Here is a 16690-nt window from a genome sequence, read left to right as displayed (position 1 = left end):
ATGCTTTGCAAATGATGAAGTCCCATAAGCCCCTAAGTGTAAGTTAAATGGAAATATTGTTACCACCATGAGCTTCTATACAATCAATCACCCTGCCTGTGGTGATAGGAACCAGTTCTTTGACAAAGTTACTGAAAAACAATATTTTGAGAAGGTTTGTTATTGGTTCTTGGAGCCCTTTTAATGTAGCTGTGTTCTAAAAATGTACCTGGGATTTGTTTTAATCAGGTGTCTTACCTTACATACAGACACATAAATGATTGTTATGAAGGAAGAAGTTTATACTTAACAGATCTCTAGAAACAGCAGGCACAACGTTCCATGCAAGGCCACATGGGCAATCACCAGGGATGGCTAGGAGGCAGAGGGGAGAGGGCAGAGCATGGCCCAGAGCTTTTGTTGGGTCCTAGTGGAAAGCTAAGGACAAGGCAGGACAGGTACACTGAGTAGGTTTGGCGTTGGGTAGTTTGAGTAGTTTTGGAGGGCTCTGGTCTATAGGGGTGGTCCCTGATTGTAAGTTACCTGGCCCTAAGCTGATTTAGAGCAGGAGGAATATTGGCTTGATGTGAGGATTTGATAAAGGAGTTGGGGGTATGGTCTCTGGATTGACTGGTTTGTGTATCAGAGGCACCTCACGGGGGAGTCATTTACTATCTCTAGAATTAGCTATTCCTGGGAGGGGCAGTCTCTCCAGGATCAAGGCCACAAATGCCAGAGCATAGAGAGTACAGAAAATAAGAAAATATAGTCAATACAGGTTGGGAATTAAAGAAGCAATGTGAACTGAAGACCAGACACTGAAAGAAAAAAAAAAAATGCAGATAACATAACTGACCCAAGTATGTTTTCAAAGCTTTTACATAAGCACTAAATATAAACCCGTTTTCCTAAATATATTTTAGGATAACTTTTAAAACACTCCACCCACACTCCTCTGAAATGCACAAAGCAGTGAATGTCACTGCGTGAGTAAATTATTCTGGAACACAGTAAGGGACTCAGGTTACTCTCAACTGTAATGGTTGAGGTCTTTACCTACATTCTCAGATGCATGTAGAGGTAAATATAGTGTAGTCACCTAGGTTTTTAGGCTCTGTGCTAATAGCAGTTTAGGTGGATTAGAGATTATTTTATTATTCCTATTAACCATACAAAGAAGGTAAAATTTGTTCAAATTCAAGAGCCCTTAATGAATTAAACCTGGTTTTGAGCCCAGGCATATTGGTTAGAGAGGTGTCACCTTTGCTTGAGCTTGTGTTGAGGCGGCCTGCTTCATCTGTCATTGGAAGTAAACCTCCTAACTCTGAGCATGTGTAGGTGCCTATTCTGTTGCCCATGGGAAGTGGCTCTTTATAAGGGGAACACTTCAGTCACACAATCTGGAGCAGACTAACAGCTGACTTGGTGAGAGCTCCCTGCCACTGAAATAAAGCCTTAGAGTCCTAGATTCTAAGAGTGTCTGAGTGGTGGGATTTTTAGCTTACCCAGGTAATGAAGGATTGTATTTTAGAAAAGAAATTGGATGTTCGTGTATTCACATCACTGAATGCACATATAGTTAATTTGCTTTGTTTTTATCAGTCCCAAGATTAGACTCCATTTGAATTATTTTGAGCACTTGGGAAATTTCTTTCATTTCTTAATTTTCACTTATATTTAAGTTCCCCAATCTTCATTGTTCTTAAGTATTTAGGCATAAAGAAAAAAGGAGTAGTATGTGAATAGTTATCTATCTTTTCTCCACCACTATTCCAAATTACCTGTGTCTGTAGTATAAGACAGTGCTAATGTGACTTCCAAATACAGCTTTTGGAACAGCAGGTATAGTTTCACTTGTTATTGAGCAAACTTCTTGAATAAAGGGTAAGAGTATTAAATGTTAACACTATGGGGATTGGGGTGAAAGAGAGCAAGACCTTTATAAAACCTGTCTTTTTTTCTGGAAAGAAAAAAATAGTGATAACACAGAGAACTGTGGACATAATTGAAATCATGGAGAAAATATTTGGTGTTTCATACCAAATATCAAAAACTGTTTAACTTGAAAAGGTATTTTTAAATTTTGTTTTGCAGTAAGCAGTGAGCCAGATTAAAGGTGGATACTAATGGCTGCAATGAACAGGCAGAAGTTATCCTGTCATGGTACTCCACCAAATCAAGCCCAGGAGTAGACTCATTGGCCATTTTTATGAATGGTCTGGCAGATGGGGTATACTGTGAAGGTCCTGTCCTAGTAGTCAGTTCAGAAGAGCTTACAGTTAAACTAAAGGAAATGAGGTCAAAATAGCACATGAGACTCAGCACTAACTTAAAATTGGCAGAGATAGGTTATAGGCACAGAGCTATTGGTCACAGTTTGGGCAAGATCTAGATGACGTGATGAACTCTCCTTGAATGCCGTGTGCCTTGCAAACTGTTGTGGACCTACGGGATCAATGGGGTACTATCCTGGCTTTACTCAGCAGATATTCTAGCACGTGTGATGTGCTAAGATACAGTGATAAGAGAGACAGATACAGCTCCTTTCCTCCTGGAGTTCATGTAAAGAGTGTTGATGATAAATACACATGGACTTGTTGTGTCTTCCATCCTGGTAGAAATTTGGACACTGTATCTCAAAGATGGGAAGCTTTTTGAAAGGGTACCTAAAATGGCAGGTAAAGTCAATAAACCAATAGACAGACTTAAGACCTTTTGAAAATCAAGATTAAAGAGATTTGTGGACAAGAAGACAGTAGGCAAAGGATAACGGGAGGTACAGTTCATTCATGCTTCAACTTCTTGCAATTTAAGGACGATAGCTATTTTCGAATAAATCAAAAGGAAGTACTTATAATAAATTCTTCAGAAACTTTGTACCATCACCCCCAACCCCCGAGATGGGAGAAGTGCAAAAACAGTTCACACAGATGTGTCAGGTGAATTTAGAATCTTTAAGCTTGGTCTTCTGATTGAGCCTAAATCCCTAGTTTAGGGGGATTTCCCCCCTCAAGGATAACTTATTACCATGAGTAGTACTCTGCTATGTGCACTATTGGTCTGTTTTGAACACTTACAAAGCTAGGGGTAAATACTGTCTTCTCTCCATGCAAGGGAATGGCGTTTCTCATTTGTCGAGAATTTCTCCAGAAATGAAACAGTTCACTCTGGACTTGCTTGCACTTCAGTGTTTGTTGTGTACTTCTAATGCAGAAGCTGCTAACTAACTTGAGGCAGTTTTTGCGTTTGGGAAGGGAGGTCACTGAGTGTGCATATACGTTTCATTGCTCTCTTCCAGGTTTCCTATGCTCGCCCAAGTTCAGCTTCTATCAGAGATGCAAATTTGTACGTCAGTGGACTTCCGAAAACAATGACACAGAAGGAGTTGGAACAACTTTTTTCACAATACGGACGCATTATTACTTCTCGTATTCTGGTTGACCAGGTCACTGGTAAGTAGGCAGCTGCTCTGGACAATCTTTTCTGCTTTCCGACTGGCAGATGGTGAAATATTCTGCCTTCCCATACAGAAGTCTTACCTGTGGAACACATCAAAGGTATATGTGGGACAGAAAATGCAGTTTTCTGCTGGGACTATTCATAGATATGCATGGATAAGAATAGCTTGTGGAGTGTAGTGAGCAAGCTTGAGTCATTTCCTCCGCAAAGGTGCAGGTTTGGAGTCTGTTTTGTGGCTTGTAATACATTTATAAGTATAATTATTACATGTAAGTTATTACAAATAATTATTACAAATTAATCTTCATTTCCAAGCTGCTGCATGAAAAAAGCTCCCATCCTCCTTATAAAGTACTAATAAACAATCTTATTTTTGTGAAAAACATAGTTTAGTGCAGCTAATTCTCCAGGAGCAGATTACACTACATCTACCCTGGTAATTGCTGTTAAGGCTATTTTTCAGGTCCATGCTGTGTTGTATAGGCATGTGTAAGAGTTTAAAATTTTGAATGTTAAAAATTTATTTTAGCCCTTATATTACTTTTAACCAAACCAAAATAAGAAGACTAATATGTTTATTAAAAATTTTGTATGTAAGGGAGCTAGCTCTTCTGCTAAAGCTTTGAGTTAAAGAAAAACTAGCAACATAGATTTGATTATGGATCTTAAAAATAAGGCACCGGCATATTTTTCTATTGTAAAAGCAATATTCTTTTTAAAACATAATGAAATTAGGGAAACATGGTAAGGAGGGGGAAAAATAACCTATAATGCCATATACTTAAGCAGTCACATTAAGATTTTGTGAGTAGTCTTTTTTGGGGGGGTGGGGTCTCTTTGTTTTTTAAGAAAATAGGTTTTTCTTTTTTCTGTGTGTTTCTTCTTTCTCCCCTCCTTCACTCTCCCTATTCTCTTTCTCTCTCCTTTCCCATCTCTCTCTCTCTCTCTCTCTCTCTCTCATAATTATTGTACCTGTGGAGATAGTTGTACATTGCAATGTGTGATTTTTTTTCTTTTTAAAGAAACAACGGACCACAGAGTAAAATTAGGCCAAGTTTTTAATTCTTCAAGTGACAATCAATTGAGTTGATCTGAATTTGATCAGAAGCAGCCTATGTTATGCCCCTCTGTGCTGTTAGTTAACCTCTTACAGAGTCTGAATAACATACTTCTGAGTTCTGAGTAAAGTGATATCTACCATCATTCACATACTTGGGAGAATGGCCTGTAGGTTTTGCTGTATGGAGAAAATTTAGTCCAGTGAGGTATATACAAATGTGGTCTTTTCTTCTTAGCTGCATTTTGTAATTATACATTCTGTCACAGTGTACTGTACAACACAGACTGCTAATGGGGTCAAATAGAAATCCAGGCCTAGCAATCTAGATATATTTGTTTAGAGTAACAAAAATGGCCTGATATTTTGTTCATAGTTTTCATGCTTTTTCATTCATTCATTCTCAGTGAGGACTTGTGAATCAAAAGTAGATTTCTTTCCCCTGTGATACAGAAAGCCCATCTCTTAACTGCAAGTCCATCCTGAGTATATAGGCTCACAGGTGGATTTATCTCACCACCTCCTGGTTTAGTCAGTGGTTCTCATGTGTGATTCTGCACCTGGAGCATCAGCATCCTCCTGGAACCTCCTTAGAAATGGAGCCCTCCTTTGGGCTCCACCCAAAACCTAATGAATGAAACTCTCAGAGTGGGCATTTTACCAAGCCCTTTGGGTTATACTGATGCATGCTCAGGTTTGAGGACCATAGGTTTAGATGACTCATCCTATATAGAGGCCATTTCGTTGCTTATCTAATGCTTTCCTTATGGAATAGTCAAGTCCTAGGGGTTATTCATTCTTAATAGATAACTGAAAGGATAGATTTCCTGTCATTTCACCATTTCATCTTTATACTTAAGACTTACAGAGTGAAATTATCCACTTTACCTAAAATGAAAAATCCTGCAATTTTGTTATTCAGCCATCAGGTGGTCATAATGTGCAACAGGTATAGCTTAAATAGGAAGGGTGAAGTGATAGGGGCTGTCTGAGGTACGTGTATATGGAAAAAATGCCTCATCTACCTTAGAGTAAAATTCTAAGCCATTCAACTTACACAGTATTAATTGTAAAGCAAGCAGACCTTTATTCTTTTTTAAAGTTCCTATAAATCATAATGGTCTAGTGCATTTTCTTAGCCTATCTTTCTTAACAACCTCTCACTCTTTTCTTCAGTGACATACTCTGAATCATCTAGGCTTTTCTCACTGCTAGTCCCAAGCTGGTACTGCTACTACCAATTTGCTTGCCAAGAAAGTCTTTCCCTACAACTACTAATCTCATGATGGCCAGCTATGGCCACCCCAAATAGCCTGTTAAGCTAATTAAATGGAATGAGTTGGGTTTCCTGCTACCATTTCTCAAAAGCTGGACAGGTATTTGGCCATCCCTCTGCCTTCCCCCATTCTTGTCTCTCAGGGTGGGGAGAGCAGGAGCCAGGGAATGACATTCCGTAGTCAGGAGTAAATGCTGCCAAAGAAAGAGAGCTTTGAGGCTTTACTTCTATCTTATTTATTTTTAAACTCTACCTCCTCTTTCACCTCTTTTTCTCCATATAATATTATTTCTCTAATAAAGAACAACCAGTTAAAAACAGTGGGGGAACTTCAGGGAACCAGAAAAGCCTCTTCAGACATTTTTCTTAAAGGGTCGGTTTCCTATATAATATGATTAAGTAGAATTATATTGTTTAAAAATGTAACTGAAATATATTTTTCTACCACTGTGCATATATTTTTAGCATAGCTTTTTAGCATTTTTAACAAATGTCTGTTTCTGTTCTCCTTGTAACAAGAAAAAGAGCTACTGTGCCCATCATTTCTGAACTGTTTGTCCAGTAGCATAATTTGAAAAGTACAAGTCAGGCATACTGTTGAGTTTTTTAAAGAGTGTGAGTGCATGAGAGAGAGAGAAGAAGGTGGGGAAAGGAAACATGGATATGCTTGTGTGCTTTCTTCTTCTTCTTGGCTTATTGGTAGCATGTGGTAATGGACTTTAAAATGCGTTAATTTAATTTAATGCATTTCATGTATTTAAAAAAATACAAAATTGTAACGCTATACTGAATTGCTACTAAGTCAAGGTAAAACTTTTCTCCTCATGTGATTTTGTGGCAGATGTTATATGTGGGTGAAAACATGTTCTTGAGAAGGAAAAATTAATTTATCCTTTCTTCTCTCCCTCCTGTCTCCTTCCACTCCCTCTTTCCCAAATCCTTACCCACATCTACCATAGGCATATCAAGGGGTGTAGGGTTTATTCGATTTGACAAGCGGATTGAGGCAGAAGAAGCTATCAAAGGCCTAAATGGCCAGAAACCTCCTGGTGCCACAGAGCCAATCACTGTAAAGTTTGCTAATAATCCAAGCCAAAAAACAAATCAGGCCATCCTTTCCCAGCTGTACCAGTCTCCAAACAGAAGGTATCCAGGACCACTAGCTCAGCAGGCACAGCGTTTTAGGTAAGTCTGGTCTGGTTCTTATGCCCAGCTACTCAACTCAGAACTCTCAGGTTCATTGTCCAGTACTTTTACGGACAGGGTCTCCGGTTTGCTATTATTATTGTTGTTTTCTTTCTTTTTCTTATGGGCACAGAGAAAACCTACTTGGGGAATAGTGTCTGTTGCAAATATCCAGGGTGGGGACAAAAGGACAATAACCTACAGCAGTGGTTCTCAACCAGGAGTAGTTTTGCCCCTTTGGGGGCATTGGCAGTGTCTGGAGACGTTTATGCGGGCACAGCTTGAGTGGGGGGTGCCACTAGCATCTAGTGGGAGAGGCCAGGGATGCTGCTAATCACCTTGCATGTACAGTTATAGCCCCCAACAGCAACAGATTATCTGGCCCCAAACAGCAGTAGTACTGAGGTTGAGAAACCCTGACCTACAGAATGCTGGGGGTCTTCTTAACTGTTTCCGGTGCTTTCAAATTCCCCTTTTTAGTTTTTTTCTTGATAAGATCTTATTCTTGTGTTTCTTTCTTTTTTTTTTTTTTGCGGTATGTGGGCCTCTCACTGTTGTGGCCTCTCCCGTTGCGGAGCACAGGCTCCGGATGCGCAGGCTCAGCGGCCATGGCTCACGGGTCCTGCTGCTCTGAGGCATGTGGGATCCTCCCGGACCGGGGCACAAACCCATGTCCCCTGCATCGGCAGGCAGACCCTCAACCACTGCGCCACCAGGGAAGCCCTTGTGTTTTAATTTTTAGGTCAAGCTCTTTCATTTACTTCGTTTTATAATATGTGCACCACTAAGGGTACCTAACTTATGTGATGACATTACGTTTTTATAATTTAGTTCCTTCTTCCCTTTTTAGGTTTTTATTCCTTGCAGTTTAGAGGTTGGCAAACCCCCCTGTAAAGGCCCAGATAGTAAATATTCCAGGCTTTGTGGGTCATGGTCTCTGATGCGTGTCTTTTTTTTTTTTTTAAACAACTCTTTAAAAATGTAAAAACCATTCTTAGCTCCTGGGCTGTAGAGAAACAGATGGCAGTCTGGATTTGGCCCGTGGGTGGTAGTTTTCTAACCTCTCTATAGTCCATAGAATGACCATGCATTTTTAGCCCAAAGAGGATATTCTGTCTCATAGATGGGTATAAATATTCTGATTTTTCAAATTTTATTCTAATACTGGGGCAACAACCAGATTAAGTCACTTAAAAAAATCCCTAATCTGCATGTGAGAAGAATGGTGACTTTTAGATGTTAAACAGAACACAGAGACATAAACATTTTTTATTTTCCGTAACATTTTTAATATCCTTTTTGGCCATATGGTATACTGCAGCCATAATGCCATGTAACCTCCATGCTAGTATTTTTTTGTTTTGTTGTTTATCACCAGTGAATATCAATTTTATTTCCTTGCTGGAGCAGAATAGTTAATTACCAAAAATATAATCACAAATTTAGCTTAATAAAGAGTTACATGTTTTCTAGTTTAAATCACTTGCATTTTTTCATTCAGGTGTTTTAGAGTGCTGAAGAGAGTAAAGATAAAAATTAGTAAAATATCTCCTTTAAAAAAAAGTTATGTCACCTGAGGTATGAGAAAGAAATTTTCCATAAACAGCATGTTCATTTCCTACTTAGGGTGGCTTTTGCCTTGGGAGAAGAGGGTTTACTGTCAGAGGCTCCATTTGGAACTGTATGACTTGGTACCCAGTTGACTAAGCCTTGTGTTCACTTCGCTCTCTGCTTTAACTTTGTAAGTTTTTAAAAAAGCATTGGTAGAAAGGAAACACTGCCACTTTTGACTGTGGTGGTTGGTGATTGGGCTGGAGGAAGACATGCATGGGGCTGCTTGCTGCTCGCCCTTGTGGAGAAAGAAATTTCACAAAGCCATTTCTTAACTCTGCCTGTAGGTTTCCTGTGTGGCATCTTAAGTGAGTAATTTTTTTTTGCAAATTTAGCACAGACATGCATGAAGGGATTTTAGAGGTGTTTCCTAGGCAGCCTATCCAGTTAACTTCAGAGCTCTTTGGGGCCTAGAAAAGAATTTTGAGCTTATTAGGTAGAGGAAAGTTGTTTGAAACTTACTGGTTGATTTTAATACTGTGAAAATACAAGATGTTTGATGTTAGTAGAAAGCTGTATTAGTTTAAATTGTTATTTTTGGTGTTTCCCAATTTAACCTCTGGTTTTTGTTTTATGGTAGTTACTGAGTAAAACTGTGCTCTTAAAATCAAGATTGAATTCTGAGAAAGATTGAGCAAGAGGACTGAAATGATAGGATCTCCAGGAGAGTGCCTGATTATTGAAATGGCAAGGCATGTAGGTGACTCAAATATTAGGTTGTTGATAGCTATTTCATCTGCTCTCAACATCATCTAGCCCCCTCCCTGCATGCTTTTTTTTTTTTTTAAATTCGGTAAAGCTTTACAGGATGTTCTGATGATCAGATTTAATATTTTAAAAATTATCTTCTGCCCATTCTGTGCTTTTATCTTTTAGTTCCGTATGTAATTAACTTAGCGATTCTTACTTTCCTTATCTCCTATAAAAAGAAGTTTTGGAAAAAGGGAATAAGAGTTGTCTGTTTTAAGGGAAACTGGGTTTCAGAAAATCGGGAAGAAGTTTATTGTACTTTCAGATTCTTAACTCTTGTCTCCGTCACCCCATTTCTCATAATCCATCTTCAGATAATAAATTATGAACTAGTCTTTGAGCTCAGTGAAGGTGTTTGGTTTAGATTCAGTGTTATAAGAAATGGAGAGCCTTTATTCCTAGATTTTAAGTTTACCCTGTTGTGTATTTGGTTGCTTTTCTTTAATATCTTTGAACCTGGTCTGTCATTACCTTGATTTTTTTTTCCTTATTCTATTGAATTAAGGTTGAATCTTCTTTCATCTCAGAAGGACTCTTGAATTGAAGGACTGGCTTGCTTTGTTGGTATTTTGCTCTTTTGTAGTTCAGGCCTAGGTCATTACCTAGATCTTTTGTCTCTAGTATCTGTGTTCTCATGCTCTCAGCCTTGAGTTTGTCACCTTCCTGCGAACACTTAGAAAATTTTGCACTGTGTGTTTTTATGTTGTCATAGTGCCTTGGGAGTTGAGAGACATTAGCGAATACAAGTTATAAATATTAATAGCCAAGGATGTTTTTAATATTTATGAAATGTACCTTATCTTTTAAGGTTAAAAAAAATTAAAATCCATGTAATAAGAGTTAAGTTTAAAAGTGGGCTTGGGAGGTTTATGGCTCAGTCAACCCATATGAATAATTAGAAAGAGAATTATTTTAACATGAGCACTGCTAATCTAATATGCTTATTTAATTGACTACAGTTTTCAAAATAAGACCGGCCTTGTTTATTTGGATGGATAGTGTAATTCAAGCCCCTTAAGTATGTTCTTGGGACATGGTATCTGAATTAAACTTTCAGCCAAATTTTTTTCATCTCTCTTCTTGTGGAGCAGCCTTAATTTTATTAAATGTGGTCTAGTCTAATGGCTTGTGTGCCTGCTTCTATAATAAGCCTTTATGCATTTTTAAAGGAGCCTTTTAAATCAGCATTTGAGTTTCATTTAAGGCATGTGCTGGTTGCACTATCACAATTTACTTTGGGAAGAAACTGGTATCAATCGTCCCGAATAATTTTTTTCCTCTGTTTACAGGAATTAGATAAGGAGATGAGTTGATGATCTTGTTGTGGGTTAAATTCAAAGCAGATCTTGGTCAGTGATCTTTAGTGAGGTTTTGAGAACCATTATTTGTAGAGTTCAGAGTTTTCTTTTCTTACCCATTAGTAATCTCTCTGTATATTTTTATTTCTCACTTTGACTGACATTTCCCCTTCTACCTGCGTGTAGGCCCTCCCATAGTCTGTCAGCTAAATTGCTTGGAAACTGGGAAGGTACCTTCTTTTCACTCTCTACTTATAAACATCTAGCTTTGAAATGGGAATATTCTATTCAAAATATTGCCCACTTATAATCAGAAACTAGGCATGTAGTCATAAACTATATGCACATGGGGGCTTGTGCTATTATATTCATTAATTCATAAACCCTAATCATAAACAGAAAATAAAAATAAGGATGAAATAAACAATATATCAGTGTTTTGCTAATCATGCTAACTGGCTCATTTTTCACTTACATAATATCTTAGTAAATAGTATACCTTTAAAGCAAGAGTCATAAAATTATGATCTTGATAATTTGGAATTTCTTGTCTGACTTCATGTGAGACATGTTAGATTATTTTGTCTAACGGCATAGTGTAGCTTGTACTAGGAGTAGGAGAGAGAATCAACTCTCTCTTTTCTTATTTACTTGGGCTTTCCTTACTGGTGTCATCCTCCCTCTGATGATGGTGATGATGGTGATGATGATTTGTTGTTTGCAGGAATCTTTTTAAAACTACCTCTTCTTTGAGGGTTGTTTTAATTAAATCTAATCCCGTCAAATCCACTTAACGTGTTATTTGTAAAGTGGATTATACCCATGCTAAAGAACAGGTGACTGTGTCACTTTCCCTTGGAGGACTGCTCAGTCTTCCCTCAGGAGAGTATGTGATGCATGGGGACTGAGTGAGGGCTTTGGATGCAGTACATTTATTCAATATGAGTAAAGAATACTTTATTTTTAAATTAGAAAAAATTTGTATTGGACACTTTAATATTTATTTGCCATACAGCTGTATATCATCACACACACCCCTCCTAGGTCATTCTGGAGGCTATTAACTTGGTCTCCACTAAAAATTGGCTTCTGTCATTAAATGATCACATGCAAAAGATGGCTGTCCCTGAACTCTGGACAGACCCAGAAAAAATGTATAATTCTGGAGAGTAATAGTGGTCCTTGTGTCTGAGCTAACTGCCTAATTGACAGTTTTCCAACTTCTACAAGGCTTGGGGTACATGGTACCCTAGTGGAGCACACACTGCCTTCTCCCAGCTCCTGTGGGTGTGTGGCACTGAGAGCAGGGTAAACTGCTAGGTCCAACTGTGGGCAGGCGGGGGTTTTCAGTGTTGCCTAGGTCCTGTTTCTTAGGTGCCATGTTCCTCCTTGTTGATGGGAGAGGAGGGAGGGGCAAGGAGAGCAAAGAGAGAGAGGGAGAGGCAGATAACTTGGCTTGAATTGCATAGGATTGAATTTTTTCTAAAGTGAATATTGAGTGAAGATATCAGTGGGCAGGATTGTGGTATCACACAGGATTTCACAGGTAGGGCAAATATGAGGCTCATTGAGAGGGTCTTCAGAGATCCTAGTATAAAAGTCCTAGGCCTCCTGCCTGGAGAATCCTGGGGTGGAGAGTGAGAAATGAGATATCTCTCCTTTTAACACATGTAATCCGCTTCTGGGGCAGTTTTGGTTTCTACCCTACTTAGAAAATACTGAAAACTTGCTTAGGAGATTCTGTCTCTGGACTTTTGGTTAGTGTCCTAAGCTGGTGGTGATAGAGTCTGCACAATTAATGGGCAGAGATGATGTGACTCTGTTTTGGTGTCTCTGCATCTGAGCCTTTGAGTACTTTGGAAGCAGACCTCAATATGTTATTCTGTTCTACTGGTGTCATATGCCAAATGCATTCTGTATTGATCATTCAGCAATTCTATGAAATTATCTATATCAGATTACTTTATTGTTGATGCTACTAATTTGTTTGCATCCTTATTTCTGGTATTTGTGGCCTCTACTTTGGAGTATAAGGGTATGGCATCTTTGACTATACTCATTACCTCTGCACAAAACAAAATCCCCCTCCCACCTGTGTACTTTTTCCATACATGTGCTCTCTCCCTTGCATGTGCAAACAGGCTCCCCAGTCTGCCCTTCTGATAGTTCTTACTCTGGATTAAGTAGTTAAGGGTAATGTTAGTAACCTCAATGCTTTGATTCAGTCAACAGATACTAATTGTAAACCTGTAGTGACCCAATCTGTCTGTGCTCCATGATTAGTGGTACGATGAGTAATGAACTTGTCCCTGCTCCTGAGAGGGTAGAGGGACAGGGCACACACCACACACAGATGAGGCTCCTTTGTCACTGTGATTTGTTCCTTTTTTCTTTTTAATAGTACTTTGCATTACAGTCAGCTCGGTTCTTTCTTTTTAATTTTACGAAACACACAAATGTGCAGAGGTAATTGGGAATAGGAACCTGTGAAGATTCTTTGTCCAGTTCTGAAAGACCAGAAGGAGGCGTCTTGAGGCTTTTATGAAACTAGGAGGAGTTGCTTTCTCATGTGTGCTCTAGCCTCACTTGAGGCCACAGGTTAGACAATAAGGTTGAAACATTTTTCAAACTTAACTGTTCATGGCTGTTAAAGAAAAAAATGTTCTCCTGACCCAGGGTCTTACTCAGAGAGTGTTGAACATTGTGGCGTTGAGGTATTCAGTTATGCCTACCTCCTCTAAACACACGTCATTGATTGGTACTCATTGCACAAATGTGGAACATTGGAATGGTCTCTTTGAAACTGATAAAGCAAGAAGAATCAAGTGCTTAAAGACATCAATTTAATTTTTGAAACAGGAAAAGAGTAGAGAGTTTTAAAGAGTACCCACCCACCGCCATCTACTTCGTAAAAAAAAAAAATTGTTAAGAGAAGCTCACTTAAGTTTGTTTCTATCTACCTGCTTCTTACACCCTGAGTAGTGGGACTATACTTCTTGTAGGACAATCAAAATAAGCGTCAGACTGGGGTCTGAAGTCCTTGCTTTGTTGCTCAGTGAGTCTGTCGTCTTAGGTTCTGTGGACCTCAGCTGAATACATTGAGCAATGGGAGGTTCAGCTGAGGTTGTCTATAAGGTTCTTTTTACCTACAATAACACCACTTTGATTTTAAGAAATGAAAGTCCTTTGTATTTGGGGGGTTGAAGGGAAATTTATGGAATTCTGTGTAAACTGCAGAATTTGAATATCGATGCCACCATTTCCTAACTCTTTGGCCTTGAGCAAGTCCCTTAATCTGAGTGCCTTATGATACTCAGGAACTAATAGCTCTGAAAACTAAAAATAATATAAGGACATGTAGGTGCATGTGGAGTGCTTAGAACTTGCCTGCAAAAGGTGAGAACCCAAATGTTAAGTATTCCAGAGCCGCCACATTTCCTCTTGAAAGGGTTTCCTCAGATGACCACCAGTGATTTCCCTGACCTTTGTAGAGATAAACTATATCCATTGGAAGAGCTACTGTATTATGGCAGTGGGTACCATCCTCTCAGAAATGTAAGAAGACCCACTGTTCTGAGACTCCACATACAATTAATATATAAAAATCCCCTTGGAAGATGGCAGTAACGAGCCCAGCTTTCTTGGACATCAAGGGGAAAAATTAAAAACTGAAGTTTGCTAAATGTGTGTTTTGCAGGTTGGACAATCTGCTCAATATGGCTTATGGAGTAAAGAGGTAATGATAGAGGTTCATGATAACCATAATCCCTTCCCATAATTGACTAGTTTCTTTGATTTGGGGAGTGACACCCTTCATAAGTTTGTGTTGGGTTTTCTTTTGCATGTACAGCCTAATGAAAAGCTGTTTTTGAAGCACGGTTGACTCAAGGAATATTATTATACCACTGGATGCCACCTGGCCTTTAAAAACCCCATTATTTGTTTTCTCTTGCATTGCGACGTTATAGCATGTTTCTGTCTGTGTTGGTCCTTCTTGCCCCCAGTCCTGCTTAAGTTCATGAAGCCAGTTCCAAATTTATTTCTTTGCTATTGTGAGTAATATTTTTCAATACAGCATATGTGGCCATTTCATAACTTATTAATACCGTGATATTATAGCATGCCACTGCAAGCCACACACCGACTTTGGTTGAAACCTCAAATAGTTGTATGTATCTGTTGTGGGGAGGGGAGTTACCGAAACTCTTGGGATGGGAAAGGGGAAAGAATTAAGTCCATTGCTGTAACCAACCTCTGTTTCTATTTGTGCGTGTGTGTGCGTGCGTGTGTGTGTGTGTGTGTGTGCATGTGTGTGTGTGTTTCTCCTATTTTGTTTAGTAGGTTTTCTCCAATGACCATTGATGGAATGACCAGTTTGGCTGGAATTAATATCCCTGGGCACCCAGGAACAGGGTGGTGTATTTTTGTGTACAACCTGGCTCCTGACGCAGATGAGAGTATCCTGTGGCAAATGTTTGGGCCTTTTGGAGCTGTCACCAACGTGAAGGTCATCCGTGACTTTAACACCAATAAATGCAAAGGTTTTGGATTTGTGACTATGACAAACTATGATGAGGCTGCCATGGCGATAGCTAGCCTCAATGGATACCGTCTGGGAGACAGAGTACTGCAGGTCTCCTTTAAGACAAACAAAACGCACAAAGCCTAATGAGCTCTTGTCCTCAGTCCATTTATATATGAAAACTATACAACAAAGGCAAGTTAAGAGAAACTTTATACATTAGTAAATGTCTTTGTAAGTCAGTGTTGAGATGGGATAAAACGACTACTTAGCATCCTAAGAAATATGTGAGATTTTTTATTGCTAGTATTTGAATTAAAACTTCTTAAATATCTTTTATGTTTGAATATGGACAAGAGGTACAGGGTTTTTACCTGTCACATTGCATTCTATTGCCTTCTTTGAAGAAGGTGGACCTTTTAAAGTGTTTCAGCTAAGGGAAGACATTTCTTTTCTTTTTACATAACTGCCTTGAACCTGTGAGTAAATATTGAGGCTTTGTGTTGTAATTCTTTAGTTGGTTGTGTCTTTCCCCCCCCCTTTTTTTTCTTTTTCTGATTAGCTTTGTGTTTGGTTTACATTTAAAGCATTGCTGTTATGTCTGAGAAAAGTATTTTGAAGTTTACATTTTTATTTATGAAGTTAAAAACAGTATTTATTTTGTAATTATGATTTGGGTTGGGGAAGGGGGGCTACATTATAAACGCTTATTGTAAGAATACTGGAGAACTTTTCGTAAAGCAGTACCTTGCCAAAGAGATAAGAGCCTCTTTGATGTGGGTTTAAAAAAAGCATCTATTTTTATAAAAAAGAAAATTTGGAGAAACTTTTTACTGGTCCTGGAACAAATATTTTGACTTGAATACTTTGAGAAATCTCTTCATATGACACCTAGTGAGCTTTTAAAATTTACCAGGAAATTTGCAGTGGTTGGAAAATTTAGAAAGATTTATGATGTAGAAAATACTTTTGAGATCTTTGTATGAAAGGAGTAGAATCAATGGGGGAAACACTGCTGGTTTCGTTTTTGTAATCACCAGTGGAGCGTCTGATCATCCTGGTTATTATGTGATAGGTGGCTCACATTGATTTGTGATTTTGAAACAAAAAAAATTTACAAAAGAATATATAAGAGCAGGCAAGAAGTTTAAATTACCACGAGATGGGGGAAAAAAAATCTGTTCTTCCTAAAGAAATCCCTTCAGATAGAGCTCATGGTGTTTAGTGATGTACTTGCAGTATTGTTTGAAGAATTGTTTTGTCTTAAGGAAAAAAGATGTTGCACATGATTTGTACTGCAGCAGATCGGCAAAAGTGATCTGAGTTGGATATATTTGAAGGTATTTTGAAAGTTATGTTCAAGGCTAACACCTGAGCTTTGTGTAATGTAAATAAGACCTTGTGTTATGAACCTTTCAGCTAATTTGATTTTTTTTTTCCTTACATGCCAAGTGATGTTCAGGTTTTGAATGTTTTTGTATCAGTTTTTTCCTTTGTAAATGGCATTAACATTGTTATTTGAGGTCTTGCTTAATCACTTTTGTTGTCCTGAG

The 16690-nt window shown here is 38.5% G+C and overlaps 1 protein-coding gene across 7 annotated transcripts in view; it reads left to right on the top strand.

The window, feature by feature from the left end:
* Positions 1 to 15284, top strand: part of ELAVL2 (ELAV like RNA binding protein 2) — a 71787-nt gene extending 56503 nt beyond the window's left edge. For 2 of the 7 annotated variants that reach the window (XM_060153504.1, XM_060153503.1), the window contains exons 4-7: positions 3278 to 3431; positions 6731 to 6956; positions 14313 to 14351; positions 14957 to 15284. In XM_060153504.1, coding sequence (XP_060009487.1) covers positions 3278 to 3431; positions 6731 to 6956; positions 14313 to 14351; positions 14957 to 15284 — 747 coding nt within the window. Of the gene's footprint in view, positions 1 to 3277; positions 3432 to 6730; positions 6957 to 14312; positions 14354 to 14584; positions 14619 to 14953 lie in introns of all 7 variants that reach the window. The other 5 variants (XM_060153502.1, XM_060153501.1, XM_060153509.1 and 2 more) reach the window with 4 other exon arrangements.
* The last annotated feature ends 1406 nt before the right edge of the window (positions 15285 to 16690 follow it).

This window comes from Lagenorhynchus albirostris, chromosome 7 (genome assembly GCF_949774975.1).
Source record: "Lagenorhynchus albirostris chromosome 7, mLagAlb1.1, whole genome shotgun sequence".
Lineage (NCBI taxonomy): Eukaryota > Metazoa > Chordata > Mammalia > Artiodactyla > Delphinidae > Lagenorhynchus > Lagenorhynchus albirostris.
This window is presented reverse-complemented; position numbering and strand designations above follow the sequence as displayed.